Genomic DNA, 22262 nt, shown 5'->3' on the forward strand with positions numbered 1-22262 from the left:
GCCTGGACACATTGTGAGCTCACCTGTATGCATTGTGAACTATCTGTTGGTGCAGCGACTTATGGTAGTGTTGGGGTATTTTTGCTGATGATGTCACCGGTGGTACAATTTTTCAAAGGAGCCCTCAATTGGCTTAATGTCATGGCATTTTGCATCCTCCTCTACTAGTGATGGTCTAAAATTTGGGGGCCAACAGAGGTGAGGCAAAGAACCTCACCCCCCCACAGGTGCAAAGGCCTATCCACAAGTATGGCTGTATGCTGGACCGGTAGTCAGTGACGGGTATGATCCAATTGCAGTGGTACCAACCTAAGACAGGAGGCTGACGCCTAGAGGTCAGTTCATCCGATGACGGGTAAGGACCATATGTTGAATTGGACTGCCTAACAGGCACGGTCCCTAAGCCACATGCTTGTTGTTTAAACAGAGAGGGGGAGATGTTGAGAGCCACAGCCTGAGGGGCCCCAGCAAACTTCCAGCTGCCAGCAAACTTCCAGCTGCCGGCTGATGATTGGCTCACAGCAGCCCCAGCAACATCTAGCTGATTGGCTCCTCGGCCCCAGCAACATCTAGCTGATTGGCTCCTCTGCGGTGATGCTCATTGGACTGTTTCCCTGCCCTTTCAGACCACGGAGCTGCTCATTGGGGGACTTTTTTGGCTCCGCCCACGTGACCCAGCCAATCGGCTTCAAGAGCAGGAGGATTGTGGGAGGTGGGGAGAAGCTTGTGTGGGAGAGAGAGGCTTGTGGAAAGCCGGTGGTGGCAGTTGAGGCTCTGAGGGTTTTTCCTGAGAGACTATTTTGTTTGTCGTGTGTGGTTCTAAAAATAAAGTTAGTTTCTTTTGACAAGTGGCTCCTGATTGTGCCCAGCCAGACTGCGGCACTCTACCACTGAGCCACAACCCCAGCCCCTCCTCTTCTCTCTCTCTCTTTTTTTTCCAGCACAATATTGGAAATTAAACCTGGGGCCTCATGAGGTTTGCTGGGGGAGCTACATTCCTAGTCCATTCATATGGTAATCACATTTTATCTTGGGGCAAGACCAAACTGTTTTTCAATATTTATTTATTTATTTATTTTAGTTCTTGGCGGACACAACATCTTTGTTTGTATGTGGTGCTGAGGATAGAACCCGGGCTGCACGCATGCCAGGTGAGCCGCTACCGCTTGAGCCACATCCCCAGCCCCGACCAAACTGTTTTTCATAGTTGGGGCACCATTTTGTATTCCTGGCAGTGGTATAGAAGGATTATAATTTCTTGGGGCTGGGGATGTGGCTGTAGTGGTAGCCCGCTCGCCTGACATGCGTGCGGCCCGGGTTCGATCCTCAGCACCACATACAAACAAAGATGTTGTGTCAGCCGATAACTAAAACAAAATAAATATTTAAAAAATTCTCTCTCTCTCTCTCTCTTTAAAAAAAGGATTATAATTTCACTACATTTTCTCACTCCTTACGTTCTAGTCAATGTGGAGTGATATCTACTATGGTACAAACTGTTTTCTGATTTAGCAGTGGCACTGTTGGATTTACATGGAGATCTCCTGGTTTTTTATTTATTTACTTTTGTAACAATTTCAATGCCCAGATTGTACCTGGGGCCAATTCCATGAGATGATAGGACTGCAGTATGTTTTAAAGTCCCCCAGTGTTTCCAGTGTGCAGCTGAAATTGTGAAATGTTTTGTAAAAAATCCAAGCCCTCTTTTCAGTTACACACTCCTTTTAATCAAAATTTTAAATATTGTAGTGTTTAAAGAGCTGGGTGAGTCCCACATTCATCTGGAAAGATGGCGGGGGAGTGATCCAGACTTTTGTGGGCCATTCTAACCCTAATAGCTATTGCTAAGTTTTTAAGAGGGGAAGTGATTTCATCACAGCTGCACTGGAGGCTGGGAGGTGGAATGTCTCCTAGGGTCCCAAGTGAAATGGTGAAAAAGCAAAAAAGAAAACAGTAAAACAAAAGGTTACTAGCTTTGATGGCCAGGGCAGCTGCTAAGAGCTGCTAACCCTCCCCCATTCCCATCCCCTCCTTCACAAGGAAGGTTTGGGACAGAAGCATAATGGACAGTCTCCTAGTGGTTCAGTGGATGTTTCTTGTAAGTAAAGCAGCTCCTCTACTGCCACCACCATCACCATCACCTCCTTTTTTTTCTTGATTTTTTTTTTTTAGTTGTAATGGACAGGATACCTTTTTTGTTGTTGTTGTTTATTTAATTTGTTTATGTGGTGCTGTGGATTGAACCCAGTGCCTCATGCATGCTAGTCAAAGCGCTCTACCACTGAGCCACAACCCCAGCCCCATCACCTCCTTTTTAACAAAGGGCACTTTTCTGTTTTTTGACTTATCCTCAGTTGGTAGTCACTGTGGCTAACAGCTCAGGGCAGTAAGGACACATTTGAAAGCAAGTTTTAGGATAGGAGTAATGCCTAACACTAAGTAGCATTTTGCTAAGCAAGTTGCTTATGGTTTTTCACTCTCAGCTTTTTTGGGGGGGAGGGAGGGTGGTGGTTACCAGGGATTGAACTTCGGGGCACTTGGTCACTGAGTTACATCCCCAGCTCTATTTTTAGAGACACAGTCTCACTGAGTTGTTTGGGGCCTCACTAAATTGCTGAGGGTGGCTTTGAACTCCTGATCCTCCTGCCTCAGCCTCTGAGCTGCTGGGATTACAGGCGTGCACCACCTTGCCAGGCCTGAATGGTTTTTAAAAACTCTACTTTTTTATGGCTGATTAGTTAATGGCAAAGCATCTCGGGATTTTTCATCTGTTTATTTTATACCTTGCAGGAAACAAAGTGAGGTATAGGTGATGGGCATAGGGTTTCAAGCCCAGTCTGAGGGCTGCCTACACTGCCCCAACATGAGCTGCTGAGCTGGACCAGCTACATAATTTTCAGGCCCATTGCAAAAGGAAAACACTGGGTTCCAGGTTCAAAAATTCTTGAGAATTTCAAGATGGCTACAGCACATAATTAAACCAAGGGCAGGCTCCTTCTGAGAACTTGGCCCACCCTGATGTGGTGTGGGGAGAGGCACATCTGAGGCCTGTGGGGCCTACTGACCCTGCAGCATACAGAAGGGGGACAGCTACATTCCAATGACCTGACTCCAGAGGAATGGTAAGAACTGGAGAACATCCCAGAAAGAAATAGGAGTTGCAGACTCACATAGAGATACTGAAGGGTGAGAAAGCCAAATATATTGCTAACAAAATTGAGGATTTGTGCTCCACAGAAGTAGAGCAGAGTAACATACAGTTGGCCATGGGTAGGAAAAAAATTAACATGGTTGCTGAAAAAGGATTCAGCTCTCATTAGAGAACAGTCTGTTGAAGAACACTCCTGAAGACATTGCCTGGTTGCTGTAGGACCCTGAAGGACTCAGCAAAACAGCCCTTAGGAACTGACTCCAGGACAGAGGAGTTTCAAATCCAGGTTCTTGGTGCTTTTGTGGAAGCATATGAGTTTACTGATCTAAATTTTGTTTAGCTGTTCACAGCAATTCCCTGTGGTCCAGAAAGGCACCTGAGCCTGCTGGATGGTAGAGGCATTTGCCCAGGGATATTTGTCAGTCATATCAAGGAGAGTTTTAGTCCACAGACAATTCTGTTCTCTGTGATCTCATTTTGTTGAGTACTAGCTGTAACCTCAATGTAAAAAAATAAGGCCACCACAGAAAGCCCATTGCCATGAATAGAGGCACTAGCAATGGAAAAGTCTTGCTGGAGAAGGAGCTCCCAAATCTGCAATTGCCCACCCCAAACTTAGCAACAATGTTATCTTCTTACTTTCTTCTCTTAGCTCCCCATTCTAACCTCAAATGTAAAGCAGACCTTGGTTAATAATAATGATAATAATAATCCTAATGAGTTTAACTGTCGCATTTTAAGAAAAAGGCAAGCTGTACTTAAGACTTCAGAGGTGGATCCTAGCATTTTATTTTTTTGATTGGCCGAGAAATAAAAGGGGCCTTGGCTTGGAGGGAGGTATATGGGGAAGTGTATGGGGTGGGCCCCCCCGGAAGTCGTGCTGCGCTGTTTAAACCTAAGGTGACCTAACGGATGGCGGGAGCGCCGGCCTGAGTCTTGGCCCAGGGCGCGGCCATTGGTGACGCACGCTGGGGAGCAAGGCGCCCACGTTTCCACCATTAGTGAGGCCTCACACCCCGCGCTGCAAGTTCGGGGCTGGAGGCGTCCCGGCTCCCTCCCTCCTGGAGGCGGGCCCGGCCCCGCCCCCGCGCTCGGGGTCGCTCCCAGCGGCCCCGCCCACCTCCTACTCCTGGCCTCCCCCGGCGCAGCTCACTCCCCGCCGCCCGCAGCCTGACACGCCGCGCGGCCCCCCAGTCTTCTGCGGCCGCCTCCCCCAGGCATGGCACAGGGCCTCTCCTCACTATGGCAGCAGCAAGGCACAGCACCCTGGACTTCATGCTCGGCGCCAAAGGTGAGGGCACCAGGCGCCACCTGCCCGGCCCTGCTGCCCCCGCCGCCCTCGCCACCCTTTGGGCTGGGGCTGGAGCTGGGGCCGGGGCCCGGGTCGGGGCCAGGCGGGGCGCGCGCGGCGGGCTGAACAATGCGGGCGGCCCGCGAGGCGCCGGCGTCTCCCAGGCTGCCGCGCCAGGCGCGCTGCGGGGCCTCGTGCACTGGCGACCGGGCGGAGGCCGCACTCTTGCTAGCGCCGCGCCCCTGTTCGCTCCGTGCTCTGTCCCGGCCGCAGTGCGGGGCCTGAAGGGGCCGCGTCGGGTGTCCGCCTGCCTTACCGCCCTTCCGGGCCCTGACCGTTCACCCGCTCCCTAAGAGGGCTCCTTTCCCCTGCGCTTCACCGGGAGATCCCTTTCAGGCTGCAGGGTGCTGTCTGATCCCCCCTGGGGCGGGGGTGCTGGAGCGCGTTGGAGCCTTAGCGAGGCGTGACCTGTACCGCAGGCCTGGACTGGGGGCGTGCGCGGCGCGAGGCTGCCCGCGCCACCTTTTCCTGTGCTTGCCGGCGGGTAAATTTCCCTCTTGGGGGCGGGGGTTTCCCCTCTTGGGGTGCTCTGGCTGGAGAAGGACCGCAGCCACGCAGTGCTTGAAGGATTCTTAGCGGACTGCGTAGAAGACAGATCCCCCGGAAAGGGACAGGGGGGATGGGAAAAGGAAGCGGTTATTATTATTGGGGGTGGGGAGGGATGAGGTCCGGGCGCGGGAATTGTAACTCCTCTAATCAGAGAGGCTCAGAAGGCAGAGCCGGCAACACCGGAGAGGGCTGGGAAACTGGGAACTGTGCAGGAATTTTGAAGGGGAGGGGTGCTTTGCTGGCTTCTTTTCTTTGGGCGCCTCCAACCTGGGGGTGGGGGCGGGAGGGATGGGACTGCCTGTTCTTTTTCTGGTGGCCTTTAAGCCTGTAACTGTTGCGGACTTGGATCTGCACTTTCCGTGTGCCCTCCTTGGAGTGTATCTCTGTACCTTGCGTTTTCACTAATTAAATGGAGCAGCCTTTTCTGTTACTATTTCTTTTTTTTAACACAGAACTTACTTTCTGAACTTCTGGGGATCCACTTTGCATTTTCTTCAAATCTAAAGGACCTCAGATGACACAAGATTTAATAAAACTGAGGATTCAGAGCAACACCTAGGTTTGATCCTGCTTTTCCTGATTGGCTCTGCATGTGAACTTGGGTTTATTTCTCAACCTTTCTAAGCCTCATCTTCCCTGTGTGTGTGGGTGGGGTGGGGGGTGTACAGAAGGGACAGTGCACAACTCATAAAACTCTCCTAGGGCTTTTATTGTTAAGGATCTAGCTGTAAACTAGAATTGTTAAGCAATACCAGTCAGTATGTTTGGGTGGTCAGAAGTGACTTGGAGAAAATAAAGCATCTTAATTCCCACATTTCTTAGGTGAGGACGGAGGGATGGGAGACTACTGGGGAGAATCTGAAGATGAAATAGTGCTTGGGTGGTGGAGATGGAGGAGATCGCTAAGGTTTTGCTGAGAATTACCCTGTCAGCTTTTGGGTTAAGTCATTAATGGAGGTTCTAGTATACTCAGTTGAGTGGTGAGGAGGAAGAAGCTTTATGGAGAAATTGTGGTTGAAAGGATCACGGTCACCCACCAGTAAGGGCCGAGTCTGGGAAGTGTTCCTGATCGTAAGCACCTTGGGAACACTTGCCTATATTTGTGCAGCATGGTTTCCCCCACACTGCTGGCTGTAAGGAGAGTGGTCTCAGTATGGCCTGTGGATTTTACATTTCCTCAGTCCTTGCTAGAGTCTTGAACCTCCTTTAGCTTAATCCAGGTATTGCTTCCTGAAATGCTGACACGACAGGCTACTTCTGTCTGTTGTGGTGTCCTGCAAGTGGGGGAAAAACCTTCCCATGACTGCAGGAAGAAAAAGGGAGAAAAATTTCAGTGCTTTGAGCTGAACTGGTTAGAGAGGGAGAGAAAACCATGGGTGCACCTTTTGGAGGGGAGGAGAGAAACTGGCAGGTTCTAAGTTGTTGAGGTGGTGTGGATGTGACATTTAAATGTAGTTGTGCAAAGAAAGTAAAATGATGGGTGATAAAAGGGTGTGTGTGTACACATGTAAAGCAGGATAGAAGGCTCTTAAGACAGAAAGATCAAACATTAGCTATTAATATTTTAATTCCCAGTCTGTTACTCAGAGATAAGAAAACTTTTATGGCAAAGTGAAGAACATTCTAGAATAAATAACTGTGTGTGAGGGGGGGAATATATGTATATGCATCTATGTCAGATCTTGAGTTCTTACATAAATGTTCTGGGAGGAAATTGATTCTTACTGTATTTCTGCCCCAGTCACTTCATTTGGTGTGAAGCATTTCAGCCTTTCTGTCCAAATCTACATTTGGAAAATGAAGAGATCTGGCTAGATCAGGATCTTCTAAATTCTTTTCCCTTTCAATGAGGGGTACTTGGTGAGAAATCCACGTGTGAGGTCTCCATAAACATTTATTTTAATTGATGATAATGAGTCAAAAGGCATTACTCTTGGCATGTGAATATTGGATGTGACTCAAGGGTGAGTCAAATGCCTGTGGAGCCTGGATTCATGTTCTTTTTTTCCCATTTGTCAGTAATCCTTCCTAATGCTGTAGTTCCATGATGTGATTTTAGTGGAATTAAACTTGAACCACTTAGGTATGTTATTATGTTGTGATTCTGTATAGCTTAGTTAAGGATGCAAGCCAGTTAGTACCCAGCTACTCAGACCACCAAGAGAAATGGTAGGTAGGGCCCGGTGGTGGTGTTTAGTGTTCTGGCTGATGAGATAACTCAGAAAATTATTTTTGCTAAAAAGAACAAAATAAAAATAAAATTGAAAAAAAAAAACCCTCATATTTGATCATTTTGTAAGTAAAGTATTGGACTATGAGGACTCTTGAGCCCAGAAAACATTTTGAGATTTTTTTCATCCTGAGGTTAACAAGAATAAACTCATTTCCATGTCTCTATAGTTTAGGCATATCTGAGTTAGTAGAGGACACATGCTTTGTTCCTGGTCCTTTATACCCCATAGGGTGCTGGGTATACAGAAGAGAGTGAGGTGCACTTTGGAGAGAAGTCTCTAGGTGGCTAGACAGCCCTGGAAAGTTCTACAATTGTACTTTTATCCCCATTTCGTTCCCTGGGCTGGCCATATCTTCACAAAGACAGATGTCTGGGGTTTGTATCCTGGACACAGTTCTGATACATGATAGATGTTTGGTAAATTATGATTAAATGGATTAAATTTATTTTACAATAATGGTGGAATGATGATTCACATCCATCAGGGGACAGCCAGCACACATTTCCCTTTTAGAATTTTTTTGGGGGTATGGGGGACTGAACTCGGTCACATGACCACTGAGCCAGATCCCCAGCCCTATTTTGGGTCTCACTGAGTTGTTTAGCACCTCACTTTTGCTGAGGCTGGCTTTGAACTCCATCCTACTGCCTCAGTCTCCCAAGCCGCTGGGATTACAGGCATGCCCACTGTGCCTGGCTAAAATATAATTTTCAAAATACAAAATCCCCAAATGTGATATATAACATATGCTGCTTTACTAACACAAAACAACAAGGTGTTATCAGCAGGGCTAATAATTTATATAATTTTGAAGTAGAACTGTACAAAATCAGCATTTTAGCTATAATGTATGTGATATGAAAAATCTGTCATTTAATTGGCAATAATGGCCAGGAATAGTTAATGTATAGTTTTTGGCCTCCAAGTGCAAGTAAAAAAATGTTGAATTTTAGCTAGTGAAAATAAGAAAGTGAGCTGGGCATGCTGGGGCACACCTGTAATTCCAGCAGCTCAGGATGCTGAGACAGGAGGATTTTAGGTTCAAAGCCAGCCTCTGCAAGAGTGAGGCGCTGGGCAACTCAGTGAGACCCTGTCTAAATAAAATACAGAATACTTCTGGGAATGTGGCTCAGTGGTTGAGTGCCCCTGAGTGTAGTCCCTGGTTACCCCTGCCCCCCCCCCAAAAAAAAAAAGGATGTGTATTTTTTCCCACCCAGATTTACACATTCCCATAATTGGATCTCTTGGCCCCTTGGGAGTCTTTGAACTCAGGTTTAGACCCCAGGCCCAAATGAGAGAACTGGGACTGCCCTTTCATAGCCTATGATCATATTGTAATTTTCTTATGTGGAGTAGGTTTCTACCCAGGTTAGCACTAAAAGCAGATATGTCTGATTCTCCTTCAAAGCATGTGTTCAGGAGTAAAACACACATTAATTGCCACTGGGACCAGGCTTTGCCCTAATTGTATTACACATGAATTTAGGTAATTATCCCAACTGTATGGTAGGTCAACTTGTCCCCATTTTAAAGATGAACAAATAGTTCCATTGAGATTTTTCAACTTTTAAGTGATATGGAATTCAAGGCCATGACTACTTGATTACAAGGCCTTTGCCGCTTATATAACTGGGAAGCCTCTTAGTTTAAAAACATTCACCTTCAATGGAGGTGTTCCATCAACCCCTACCCTCTGGGGAGACATTTGACTGTTTGAGGAGACATTTTTGGTTGGCTAAACTGAGGAGTAGCGATGGTATTCCACTCTAGTAGGTGAAAGCCAGGGATCCTGCTCAACATTTTAACTATGTCCAGTAGGTCCCCCCACAGCATTGACAGCCCAAAATGTTAATACTGCTCAGATGGTGTATCCCTGCTTTATGTTCTGATTAGGCATTTCAGTAATCTGGTTGACAAATCATCAAAATTAACCTGGTCCTTTCTGGAAGTCTCCAGTACACAGTAAGTTATTAGGGAGGGAGCATGGCTCCTACTTCCTCCAAAGGTATTAGGAACCCATGGCTTGGCCAACACTTACTACCCAGCCCGGCCTGTGGCTTGAGGTGATCTGTCTACCCTGATTTCCTGAACCATTAGCTCATCCAGCAAGCTCCCCTTCTCTGTATTTGGTGAGCTGCTTTCTGGTGGAAGCATACTTTCTTTGTGTGTTTTAAGTAGCTATAACTGTTTTAACTATAAAACCTAAACAATCCATTTTAATTGCATTTAGCTTTTTCTCTTTTTCAAGAATAGAAAGAGCTTGCCCCCCCCCAACCTTTTCATTATCCCCTTCCATTACACTTTATCCCCTATTGTCATAAATAATATGTGCACCTGCCTGTGGCTTTGACAGTGGAGTCTTGGGAGTGGGGAATGTAAGCATGGGCCCTGTTGTAGATTGACTCTAATCACAATGTGGTGTGTGTGTGTGTGTGTGTGTGGGGGGGTGATGAGTTCCTGAAATTTGCATTTTTAAGCATTTTCCAGTAATTTTGATGTTGATTAAAGTATGAGGACCACTCTAGTTGGTTCCTCATTAAAAACACAAAAATTTATGCTAGAAACCTTTGGCACACCCACCTTACCCCAGCCACCAGTTAGCTTTTTCCTTAAGTCCTGTTGGTTCTACCTGTTGAATGCTCTCAAATTCATTACTCACTCATCTGATTCCTGACGTCAGTTTCTTGGCCACAGCCTCCCATTTTTCTGTGTGTTTTGAAGAGGGATTAGTCATCAGGGACTCAATAGGACCTGTCCCTTTTCTCATTTTAAAACCCTCCCAAGGGTCCCCATTACCCCTGGATAAAGACTAAATTCCACATCCACCCAGAAGATTCATTTCTACCTTATTATTCCTCCTCTCCCAACAGACACCCAAATTCCTTGCTCTGAGTCTTTTGCTCTGCTTTCAAGTGGCTGAAAGAGAAACTCCTGGACTCCGAATGGAATAACTTTAGAGCAAGACATTTCTTTCTGTGCCTTGCATGGATTTTCTCTCATATATTAATTATATTTGAAAATGTTTTATGGACAGCTTGGGTGAGGTCCCTGGTTGGAGTCTGTCTTCCTTGGTGTGCACTTTTGTGTTATTGTGACTTTTTCTTTATTAAACTTTCCTTCCCTCAACTCTGCAAAAGATCCTTAATTGTACTCATCATACTCCAAATGATTCCAAGCTGAATTATCTCCCAGTGCTGGGAATTCATTTTGTGAACTTGCCATTAAAAAATTGTATAAACCATAATGATTCTATTTATAGTATAGTTCCTATGTTATACCCATTTCTTTAAACCAATAGAGATAGCATATGGTAAAATTAGTTTTTAATTTATGTCAGGCAGCCTCTAGGGCTCATTGGGTAGTTTTCTCTTGTTTTAAGTGCTTTCGGAGGAATATTGACAGTTGACAGAAGTGACTCCATTAGCAAGACTCTGGCAGTGCCCCTTCACCCCCTTACTATTGGGGCAGAGATGCTTTTTCAAGTAATCTGAGGTTCTGTCTGAGCCATTATGGAGACCATTTTCCAATTGAGTAACTGGTCGATGATTTGTCTTGTGCTTTTTTGAGGAGAGAAAGATGGTTTGCAGTGGAGGAGTTAACAGTTTGGAATCTTTTCATCCCCTTAGTACATAATTAAATCGGCTGTATTTGAACTGACAGTCACAGGCCCAAGTCACCTTCTTATGAGAAGACTGAAGTGCTGTGGCCTTTATTTCATAGCTTTTTTTTTTTTTTTTTTTATTACTGGGGATGGAACCCAGGGCCTTATGCATGCTAGGGGAGCTCTCTACCACTTCCGCTACTGAGTAACATCCCCAGCCTTATTTAATAGCTTTGAAAAGTTAGAGCTTTTGGTTTTGAACTTGCTATCTGGAAGATTTGGAATTAATGTTCTTTAGAATTTAAATATATAACCAAGGTTATATATATCTGGTCATACTAACCCTTTGCAGGTAAGGATTAGTTATAAAATTACTGGCCTGTTGAGCTGGGCGCACTCCAATCCCAGTGACTCAGGAGGCTAGGGCAGTAGGATCACAAGTTTGAGACCAGCCTTGGTAAGAAAAAAAAAAAATTACTGGATTGTGATTGGGTATCTGTTTAAAAAGTGTTCAATAAAGCTATTATTGAGTTTAGTTTTTGAAGTCAGTGCATATTCTAGGTGTTTTAATCTACCATTTCACTGCAATTGTAACCCAAAGCCTTTGGTGTGCACTCCAACCACCATTTCTTGGTAGTTTAATTATAGGGCTCTGTTCTTTTGAAAAGTTGGGAAACCTCCTCAATTGAGTCTGCAAATAAACCATCACAAATGCTCTTTTAAATCCTTACAACCAGGCACTTTTGCAGACACCAGGAAAAACAACTCTGCAGCCCTGAGGTGTAATGGGCCTGGATTTTATTAAATTGATACTGTTATCTGTATTCAGGTGGGAGTCAGTGAGGTACTGACAATACTGTGACCAGGCAGCACAAGATCTCACCTGGAGAGGAATGATACTTGCTGTTCCAGAAAATGAATTCACAGTGAAATTATTAGGAAAAGAGGTTTCATTCAAAGCCAGGTTTGAAGGAAGATGGAAGAAACATAATTGTTTCAAAAAGCCCATCTCTGAAATCCCTGAAAATTGGCAGAGTGTTTAAAGAGAAGAGGCAAGGAAGTGACAAAAAGGTAGAAAAATGTAGCTATGTAGATTTAGTTAGCATGCAGCTAGACAGGCTAAGTGGGCAATTTCCATCTCTGCTCCCTTCTTCTTTAGTACCTGTCAGGGTGAGGGGTTGCAGCCCCTTTAGTTTCCTTGTTTCAACAGAAGTTGTTCTTAGGAAGTGGGGGTAGCGAATTCAGTCTGTTTTATATCCCCCCTGCTTATTTCATACCCTCAGTCTTGAGACAATTGGGGCTTCTGTGTCACCTGCCTTGATAGTCCATTGTTGGATCAGTGTGTATAACTTGAACATAAGAGGTCAGATGCTTATTCCTAAAGGAGGCAGATTTTGAATTTTTTTGGTCCTGGGGATTGAACTCAGGGACACTCAACCACTGAGCCACATCCCCAGCCCTATTTTATATAGGGACAGGGTCTCACTGAGTTGCTTAACCCCTCGCTGTTGCTGAGGCTGGCTTTGAACTCTTGATTCTTCTGCCTCAGCCTCCTGAGCCACTAGCATACAGGTGTCTGGGCTGAAATGTTTAACATTAGTTTGCCAGAACTTGCTTTTCATGACCTCCCAGCTGTTTATTTTTTGGTGGGGGTTGACAAGTGACTCTACATGATTTTCCACTTTTGGTTTTGAATGATTTTCTCTGAAGACTGTGTGGATCATTTGCCAAGCATCTTGGCTCCCATGTTGCAGGAGCTTTCCCCACTCCTCCCTCCCTCTTTCTTTTTCTTTTTGCAGTTCTGGGGATTGAACCCAGGGGTGCTCTACCACTGAGTTATATCCCTAACACTTTTCATTTTCAATTTTGAGCCAGGGTCTCACTTAATTGCCCAGTCTGACCTTGAACTTGAGATCCTTCTGCCTTGGCCTCCCAAGTAGCTTGGATTGTAGATATTCACCACTATATACCCTGCTTGTTTATCCTCCCCCTCCAACTCCCACCCGTGGTGCATGGTAGGCAAGCACTCTACCAACTGACCTATATCCCCAGCCCATGGTTCTTTTATCTGAGTGTTTCTACATTGGAGAGGAAGTGACAAGACAGTCTGAGTCAGCATCAGAAGACCCCCCCCCACACACACACACACTTTTAGCCAATTTTAAGGAACAGAATTTTTTTTTAAGATTAGCTCTTAGTCCAGAAAAATGCAAATCACTAATAAGAGCAAGGCAATCTAGTCTGTATAATAGATTTGAATAAACACAACCTCTTTAGTTTTATCATCTTTATCCTCCTTCCTCCCCCAAAAGCAAAGCTTCTGCTCAACTCAATCCTGTCTGGTCTGAGTTTGAGTGCCTGTCACCCAGAGTCCTTCTTATGTAAATTAAGGTTAATTACCATCCAGTAGAAAGCATCTTTAGAATTTAGGTACATTTTATAGAACTATAAAAACTTTGAACACAAGTTACAAGAATTAATATCATTTTTCAATTAGGAACATACATATGTACTGAAGTGTATTTTGTAAACTAAGTCTTAACACAATGTAAATAGTTTGAGAATACCTTTTTTTAAAATAGCCAGTCTTACACATTTTAAAATCTTGGTCTTGAGATGCAGGACGAACAAAGCAGAGTGCCTCTTGTTAACTATAGAGACATAGCTCACATTATATAAAAAAAATGACTACAAGCAATATAGAAGGCATTATCATCACTTTTAAAGTTTGCAAATTAGACAATTTAGTTACATCTACAACAATTACAACATAATATTCTGGCTCAGATTTTTTAAAACTTTATTGTAAACTTTACTAAGAGTGGTTTACTAGTTGCCAGACTTTTGGATCCTACTTATGAATGCATTTTAATCCCATCAGTATATACAATTATAAAGCACCAGTAAAAAAAATGGGAAAAATGCATTTTACAGATTGTTTAAGGGCTGGGGTTGTAGCTCAGTGGTAGAACACTTGGCTCATGTGTGAGGCACTGGGTTCAATCCTCAGCACCACAGAAAAATAAATCAAGGAATTGTGTCCCATCTACAAGTAAAAATATTAAAAAAAATTAAGTTTTTCTAGAATTTAAGCATTGCTAGGCTTTTGACATCAGACAATTTTTTTTAAACATTTGAAAAATGGAGTGAAGTACCTTGTTGACTGATAGTTAATTTTTGAAAGTACTGTTAGGGCAGGTGTGGTGGTGCACACCTGTAAACCCAGTAACTTGGGAGGCTAAGGCAGGAGCATCACAAGTTTGGCCAGACCCAGCAACTTGGTGAGATCCTGTCTCAAAATAAAAAATAAAAAAAAGACTGGGGATATAGCTCAGTAGTAAAGTGCTCCTGGGCTCAGTCCTGAATAAATTGAAAGTGCTGTTAGGATTTATAGTCAATTCACAAACTTCAATTTTTAGCTCATTTTACAATGAAGTCACTCCAGAAATCAGAAACATAAACTGTACATAGGTCATTAGCATTTTAAATCATGTATTTCCTTTGGCTTATTTCAGGACTGGAACAAGGAAAGAACAGGCTCACCTGTGAATTTCCAAATCTATTAAATAATTACTATTTTAGATAAACCAAGAGTGGCATATATAGCTACAAGCATTACATACTTACTAAAAGAAAACAGAACTGTTTAGTTCTGGACTAAAGTTTCCTTGTAAAAACAAAACAATTTTAAAAGCTACATTTTTAAGAATCAAAAGGCCTCCCCTCTGTATTTAATTTTATTAATTTCAATAACTATCATTAAATTGCATCTATGTATGATATATCAAAGTATATAAGTACATTCTACTGTCATGTATTAAAAAAGTTGCATGGAAATCAATCATAGTTATCATTTTAAGTTTTTTTTTTTGTGTGTGTGTGTAAAAGGTCTTAAGAGGTTGCTATAGAAAACACTGAACACTATATCTGGGTGTTTTTTTTTTTTTTTTTTTTGGTACTAAGGATTGAACTCGGAGTTACTTAACCACTGAGCCACTTCCTCATCCCTTTTCATATTTTATTTGGAAACAGCGTCTCTCTAAGTTGCTTAGGGCCTCACTAAGTTGCTGAGGCTGGCTTTGAACTAGCAGTCCTCCTGCCTCAGCCTACTGAGCCGCTGGGATTACAGATGTGTGCCATCACACCCATCTGAACACTGTATCTTAAATATCTGGAGACAAATATCCTAATTGTTTAGTAGGCCAGAAAAATTAGCTGCTAGATTTTAAAAGACATTCTTCAGTTTAAATTGCTTATTACAGATTTGCTAAAGTCATATGAATAGAGGCATTTGGGCAAATTTTCTATAAGTCAGTTTGGTTCTATGCTAATAGAAAACATATGCATATAAACATAGGTACATACAAGAAAATTTTAAAACTTAGATTTAAAATTTGCTAGTTTTAAAAGTCAGACTTTTGACCTGATATTGAAAGCACTCTGTTAAGTCAAATTTGCATTTCCAACCTTGAGACCAGGTAGAAAATTTATATCTTAAAGACCATGGGCAGCAAAACTTGTAGAACAAGTTTCTTTTTCAGAGATGGGAAATAACCTCAGATAGAGAAAATGAAAAGCCTCAGTTAGACAAACAAAAACATTTAATTTAAGGGCATAAAATTAAAAGTGAATTCACCAGAAAGAAAAAAAAATCTTGAAGCCCAAAGAGATTGCAGATAAATTTTGTCCATTTTTTGTTTTGATAGAGGCCCATCTGATGACTGAAGCAAGGACTATGCCCTAGAAATGTTTTTGGTCAGTAAAATGTGTCGCTTTTAGAATTTCTTCCACTGTTTCAATGGTGGGCTGGAGAAATCCATCTTACATGTCATGGGAAAAAAACCCACACGCGGAGGGGCGAATGGGGTTAGATGTGGGTTGACCAAACCCTTACTTTGTACCTTCTGGATGAACTTCTCACAGTTTCTTCCAACCCAGTAATGGGACATGTTCTTCTGAAATGGAATTCCCCATGCTAGTAGATAAATATGATGATACAGCCATCAGAATATAGCCTGTTGAAGCCACTTGTCAAGTTAACAAACAATATAAAACAGTTGAACTAAGTTAGCATGCACTTTTAGATTTTTAGGCCATGATGTAATCTTTTTTCCAAACAAAACTGAACAAATGAACAAAGGAACACTCATCAAACCAGTGTAATTGTTGGAACATTTTTTTGTCCTCAGAATTTCATCTTATTGACCAGTACCCAAAAAGCAAATGGCTTAGAACAGCTCACTCAAGCTCCAAGTAGCTTAAATTCCAAATACCTAAAGAGCCCAGGCTGTTTATAGCTGATACTTCAAAATGATCCCTACTGAAAGTCCAAAAACCTCAATGGTAGAGATAAAAATCCTTGCTGTGCACCCTGATGGGTCTACCAACAGTGGCCCATCAATCATCTCTAATAACCTCATTTTCCTCACCAATTAAGCAAATTTTAAGCAGCTAAAGTTGCATCAGGAACGGAAAAAGACAAATCTCCCCAGGATTTAATATCTCCAGGCAGCCGTGGTGGGACCCTTCCCAGGTCATTCCAAGTGCAAATTAGGCTAGTTGTGAGAGGTTTCAGCCCAAAGTCCTTTCCTCCTCAGAGATTGCTGCTGGCCTGAGCTCTCTTGCTCAAGGCAGGATTTTTCTGCTGTCTGGCTTGCCAAAACTGTTACTGGATAGTATGAAATCTCCCCAGGGGAAGAAAGGGGCTAGACCATGATGCTAGGCCATGACACTTGCTGTTTCAGAAATATTTGGAATCAAATTGGTGGGAAAAGAGATTTTATTCAAAGCCAGCTCTGAAGGAAGGTGAAAGAGATGTACTTGTTTTAAAACTTCCATCTCTGGGCTGGGGATGTAGCTCAGTGGTTAAGTAACTGAGTTCAATTCCTGGTACCAAAACAAAACTGTCATCTCTGAACTTCCTGAAAATTAGTAGAACTTTTAAAGGAGAAGAGGCAGGGAAGGTACATAAGGGCAGGAAGATGTAGATAATGTAGATTTACTTAGCCTGCACCTAGACAGGCCTGAGTGGGCAATCTTCATCTCTGCTCCCATCTTCTTTAGTGCCTGTCAAGAGTGGCCAGTTGTGGCCCTTTAGCTTCCTTCTCTTAGCAGAACTTCCTCTTAGGAAGTGGAGCTGGTGACAAATTCAGTCCGTTTCAATACTGGTGATTAAATGCATTTATGTATTAAATCAAACTCATAAGGGGTTGGTAAGAGCCAGTAGCATGTTCCAGATACTGAGCTGACTTGAATCTTGACTTTGGGTAGTTTAATGTGTACCTAAATTCTTCCCTCTCCATGAAGGTGCTAATGATAACAAAAATCCCACACACGGCATTGTTGGGTGGGATGGCCAATAAAATGTTTGGAAGACTGTCAAATAATACATAAAATACTTAACACTAATTGCAATATTTAGGTCCTAGTACTTTGAAATTGTGCCAAAGTGGATAAAGATGCTCAGTTATAAAGAGGTGTGAATTTAACTTACTGAAAGATTTGGAAAGTTCTTCTGGCAAGAGAAGAGGTAGAAAATAATAGTTGGCTTGTTATTCGAAGACTTGTCTACTTTAGATAAAGCACTTTCCTAAGTAATTAAAGCAGAATTTTTAAAGGATATTTTGATTTTTTTTTAAGGTATTGCTTAGGTGTTTGTGTTACTTGAGTACATTTTCCCTAGAATGGAAATCTCCAGAAAGAGTCCCAGGCAATTTTTAGGACATTGTAATGTTTAGTTGAAGTCTTTTAGAAACACTGCAGATAATAGTGGCTAAATAAGACTGGAATGAGCATTCCAGATTTCCCTCCTGACCTTAGGGCATAGAGATGAATATAGAATGTTTCTGAAACTTGGTTTAATGAAGAACCCTTTTTCTTGAAGTATTTTTAGGACTTGTGCCTTAAAACAGTAGTGGGGTTTAACATCGGAACAGTATAATGCTGAAGTTGTCCAGTTCTGGAATTTTAAGAAAGAGGGTCATGAGTCTTTCTGTGCATATGTTTGGTATTCCTAAGTGGGGTTTTTATAGTCTAGGGCAGGTAGTCTTGGTGTTGGAGGAAGGAAAGACCATATACCATCACCTTAACTCCCTTCGGTATAAGGCTCAAGAACATGATAGGGCTTTTTTTAAAAAAAGCATCTTGCGAATAGTAAGTTGTTAGTGGAGTTCCTTTGTTTAGAAGCATTGGGGCTTGGAGCCCAGCTGCTTGGATTTGAATTCTGACTTCATCACTTACCAGCTGTGACCTTGAGTTGTTAACTTCTCTGTGCCCTTCCTTACTGAGCTGGTTACACTTTGTTTACTATGTTGAACAGCCACCATGAAAACAGACATACTTGCCTTGTTAACCATCTTAGGGGAAAATCATTCAGTCTTTTATCATTGAGTATTATGCTAGCTATAGGATTTTTGTAGATGATCTTTATCAAGTTCCTATTTTTTTATTTTCTGTGTTCTTTGTTTTTGATTTTTTTTTTTTGTTTGTTTTTTGGCTAGAATGGGTGTTGAATTTTGCCAAATACATTTTCTGCTTCAATTAATGTGATGCATGTGATTTATTTTTTCCTTTTAGGTTTTTTTTTTTTTTTTTTTTGTCCTGGAGATTGAACCTATGGCCCCTCTACCACTGAACTACATCCCTAGCCCCTTTTATTTCCTTTTCTTTTGAGACAGGGTCTCACTAAGTTGCCTAAGCTGTCCTTGAATTTGCAATCCTCCTGCTTTAGCTTCCCGCCCCGAGCTGCTGGGATTACAGGTGTGTGCTATAATGCCCTGCTACAAGTTTCCTTTTTGGTACTGGCTTTGTCTGGTTTTCATATTAGGAAAATACTGGCTTCATAAAATTAGGAGGCCTTCTGCTATTTTCTCTGGAAGAGACTGAAGAATTGCCGTTAATTCTTCTTAAAATGTTTGGTAGAATTATCTAGCAAAACCCTCTGAACCTCAAGATTTCTTTCTTTTATTTGAAGCTTTTAAGTCATATATTTAATTTCCTTAATAGTTTTAGGGCTGTTCAGATTGCCTATTTCCTATTGGGTGAGTTGTGATAGTTTGTGTTGTTAAGAGGAATTGGCCCATTTCATAAATTGTCAAGTTTGAGTGTGTACAGTTGTTTGTGCCTTGTTGGTGCCTATGGGTCTGTAATGATAGCCAGTTATTCTTAATATTGTCAGTCTATGTCTTCTCTTTTTTGTCAGTCTTGCTAGTTTGTCATTTTATTGATCTTTTGAAAGAAACAGCCTTTTGCTTGATTTTATATATATATATATATATATTTTCTTTCCTATAGCTTTTCGGTTTCTTTCCTATAGCTTTTCTGTTTTTAATTTCATTGATTTCTGTTATTAATCCCTTCATTCCTTTTACTCTGGGTTTAGTTTTCTCTTTTTCTGGTTTCTTGAAATGGAAGCATACATTAGCCATTTGAGGTTAAAATGGATATTGGCATTCTCATTCTCTAGTGTGAGTTGTTTCCATTAATTGTCAATGTTACTTATATGTATACCTCAAAAGCAGGAGTCCCAATTATAAGTTATCAGCTGTTGTTTTTTTTTTTTTTAACATTTAGTAAGTTGTTAACTTAAATGCAGGAAATATTTCTCAAATTATTCTAGTCTTAAGTTCTAAGAAGTCACTTATGGAAATTTAGCTTAATATCTTTGTTGCTTAGGAAAAAGACCTTAGACACAGGGATCAGCAAACTGAAGCCCTTGGGCCAAATTCTGCTCAACTGGCCTATTCTTGTCTGACCTTCCAGCTAAGCATTTTTAAAGGGTTGTAAAACACAGGCACAAACACACAGAGAAGAACCTGTGGTAGTGACCTGCATGGCCAGCACAGCCTGAATATTTTCTTATGTGGCTCTTTATGGAAAGTTGCCACCCACCTTTAGACCATGGAGACTCAGTGATGTTGGTTGTCTGTTTCAAAGCCATCTGGAAAAGCTCCAAAGTACAGATTCCCAGGCCCCCCACACGGCCTTGTTTCTCATCTGGAATCCATCATAGCACATGAGCCTCTCCATGTTTGGGTAGTTTTGACATGTGTCCTTAGCCTTTCTTTGTCTACTCCGGTGGCATTTATTTTTCTTGTGCCTTCTAGGTTCTGAGAAATCTCCTTGGAAGTCCATTCTAAAAAGGCCTCTATGCTGGTAGTGCCATAGTAAAGCCATACGAAGGGAAGGTTGAGGTGCCACCTCAGGGACAGCTCTGATAGAAATGTGATTTTTGCCACCACAAAGTTCATAAAGTCCAAACTATGTAATATTTGCAAATTCTTTGTCATTGTTGATTCATAGTCTGGCACATGCACTCAGGCAGAAACCCTTGAATTGTTCATAGAAACACAAATAGTAGTAGATAGGACCTTCCCACTTAAAGTTAGTGGGAAGAAAGCTGGATATTCATGATGTTGGTGAAGTGCTCAGAAAGCAGATTTTATCTTCCTGGGTAATAAAAGTGGCAATACCACACTTTCTACTTTGGGAATGAAATCCTGCTTTCCTTCTGGACAAAGCTGAAAGAAACGGTTACCATCTGTTTGTGGGCCGGCATGGAACAGGGCCTGCTGCTCTGCAATGAAGGCAGGAAGGAAGGTGGCAGCTGGGGACCCTCTCCACACCTCACCAGAGAATGTGGATGCCAGTGTTGAACTGAAGAGAAGGGCTGGCCTTCTTAAAAGCCTTTGGTCCTCTGACCTCAAGCATTGAAAGTCCCCCCCTCCCCCCACTTCTTTCTGGTCTTCTTTATGGTGCTGTTGTGCTGAGGCTTGCTCACTTTTCTTTGATTTTTGCAGTACTGGTGATTGAACCCAGGAGCTTTCTGGCTGTGAGCTACACCCCTAGCCCTTTTTAAAAATTTTATTTTGAATCAGGGTGTACTCAGACTGGCCTTGAACTTGTGACTCTCCTGCCTCAGTCTCCTGCATAACTGGTATTACAGGCATGTGCCACCATACAAAGCCCCTCTCTTATTTCTTTTTTTTTTTAGAGAGAGAGAGAGAGAGAGAGAGAGAGAGAGAGAGAGAGAGAGAGAGAGAACTTTAATATTTATTTTTTAGTTTTCGGCGGACACAACATCTTTGTTTGTATGTGGTGCTGAGGATCGAACCCGGGCCGCATGCACGCCAGGCAAGCGCGCCACCGCTTGAGCCACATCCCCAGCCCCTCTCTCTTATTTCTTTAACTTCTCCTTCCTGATGGTCATAGTTTGACTGCCTTCCCTCCTGGTTGCTTTGTGGGGCCTGATCCCTTTTCTTGTCCTCTGCCTTGGAATTTATTCCTTCCTCTTCTCTGAAAACTTATTCCTTAAGTTGATGAAGCCCACATTGCATCCCTTGTTACTTTGTGTTGCTCAAATGATTCCTTCCGGGAGATGTCAAGTGGCCTAGTCATTTAGTATCTCATAAATGCACTAACATAGTTTACCTTGCCAGCAAATGAAAGGCAGGCTTTAGTATAGTCTTGTGTTTCTGTGCCTTATTTTCTTAAATCTTGGTTAAATTTTCACATGGGTTAAGTCGAAAGGGTAAGGACAGGGGAGAGGTTGGGTCAGTTGACAGCTCCATCCAGCCAGCTGCCTTCCTTAGTGCTGGATGAAGTAGTTAAAGGTGAATCACAGCCTGGGGCTTGTTTCTCTACTTTTAAAGACTCCTAGTCTTCTCAGGGAAATGGGCTTAATTGGTGTTCTGCTTCTAAACCAAAGGGGGTTTAGGATGGTGTGTCATAAATTACGTTTTTATAAGCCCTACTTTAATTTTGTAAGGAGATTGGCTAATGGAGGATCTAAATTGGTTGTTATTTTAAAGTAGAAAAAGAGAGGTTCTGCCCACTTTCCAATAGGTAGTAGGGGAGGGTAACAGGAGCTGGCCCCACATGTCCATGGGAAATGCCCCTGTAACTGCTTTCCCTTGTGGGATATGGAAGGCAGGGCAGTGAAATAATTAGCAACACATTCCCATTATGCTGTAACTTAGTGTAGTTTTAAGAAATAGTCATTGTGGCTGGTACACTAAACATTCCCATCTGGCATTCCTTAATGCATGTTTGCATGAAAAGAGCTTGGGTGTTATTTCTTTGTTGATGTTGCATGACTGTTACTCCAATTTCAGTAGGCCTTCTTTTTTTTTCTAAAGCTAAATTTTCCTGTTTTGGTTGCTCTTTATAAACATCAGAAACCATGCTCTTAAAGGAAAAAAAACCTCTCCAAATTGTTTATTCTATTGTTCTGTTCTGCATCTGCAGCCATATCTCTCTGCTGTGAGTGAACAGAGAAGCCCAGGACACTGGTTGCAGGTGCTTTAGTGGCAGGAAAGCTGTGAAGGAGCTTGTCAGTGTGTATTTCTAGTGCCTGGGACAACACGTTTGCACAGCAGC

The 22262-nt window shown here is 42.5% G+C and overlaps 1 protein-coding gene across 1 annotated transcript in view; it reads left to right on the forward strand.

The window, feature by feature from the left end:
- Positions 1 to 4261: 4261 nt before the first annotated feature.
- Positions 4262 to 22262, forward strand: part of Sms (spermine synthase) — a 57957-nt gene continuing 39956 nt past the window's right edge. Inside the window, exon 1 of the mRNA XM_046430594.2 lies at positions 4262 to 4442. Within this exon, the coding sequence (XP_046286550.1) occupies positions 4394 to 4442 (49 nt within the window). The 5' untranslated portion in view covers positions 4262 to 4393. The remainder of the gene's footprint in view (positions 4443 to 22262) is intronic.

This window comes from Marmota monax, unplaced genomic scaffold (genome assembly GCF_021218885.2).
Source record: "Marmota monax isolate L192 unplaced genomic scaffold, Marmota_monax_Labrador192_F-V1.1 WCK01_AAM20220418_F8-fsc00307, whole genome shotgun sequence".
NCBI classification, from domain to species: Eukaryota; Metazoa; Chordata; class Mammalia; order Rodentia; family Sciuridae; genus Marmota; species Marmota monax.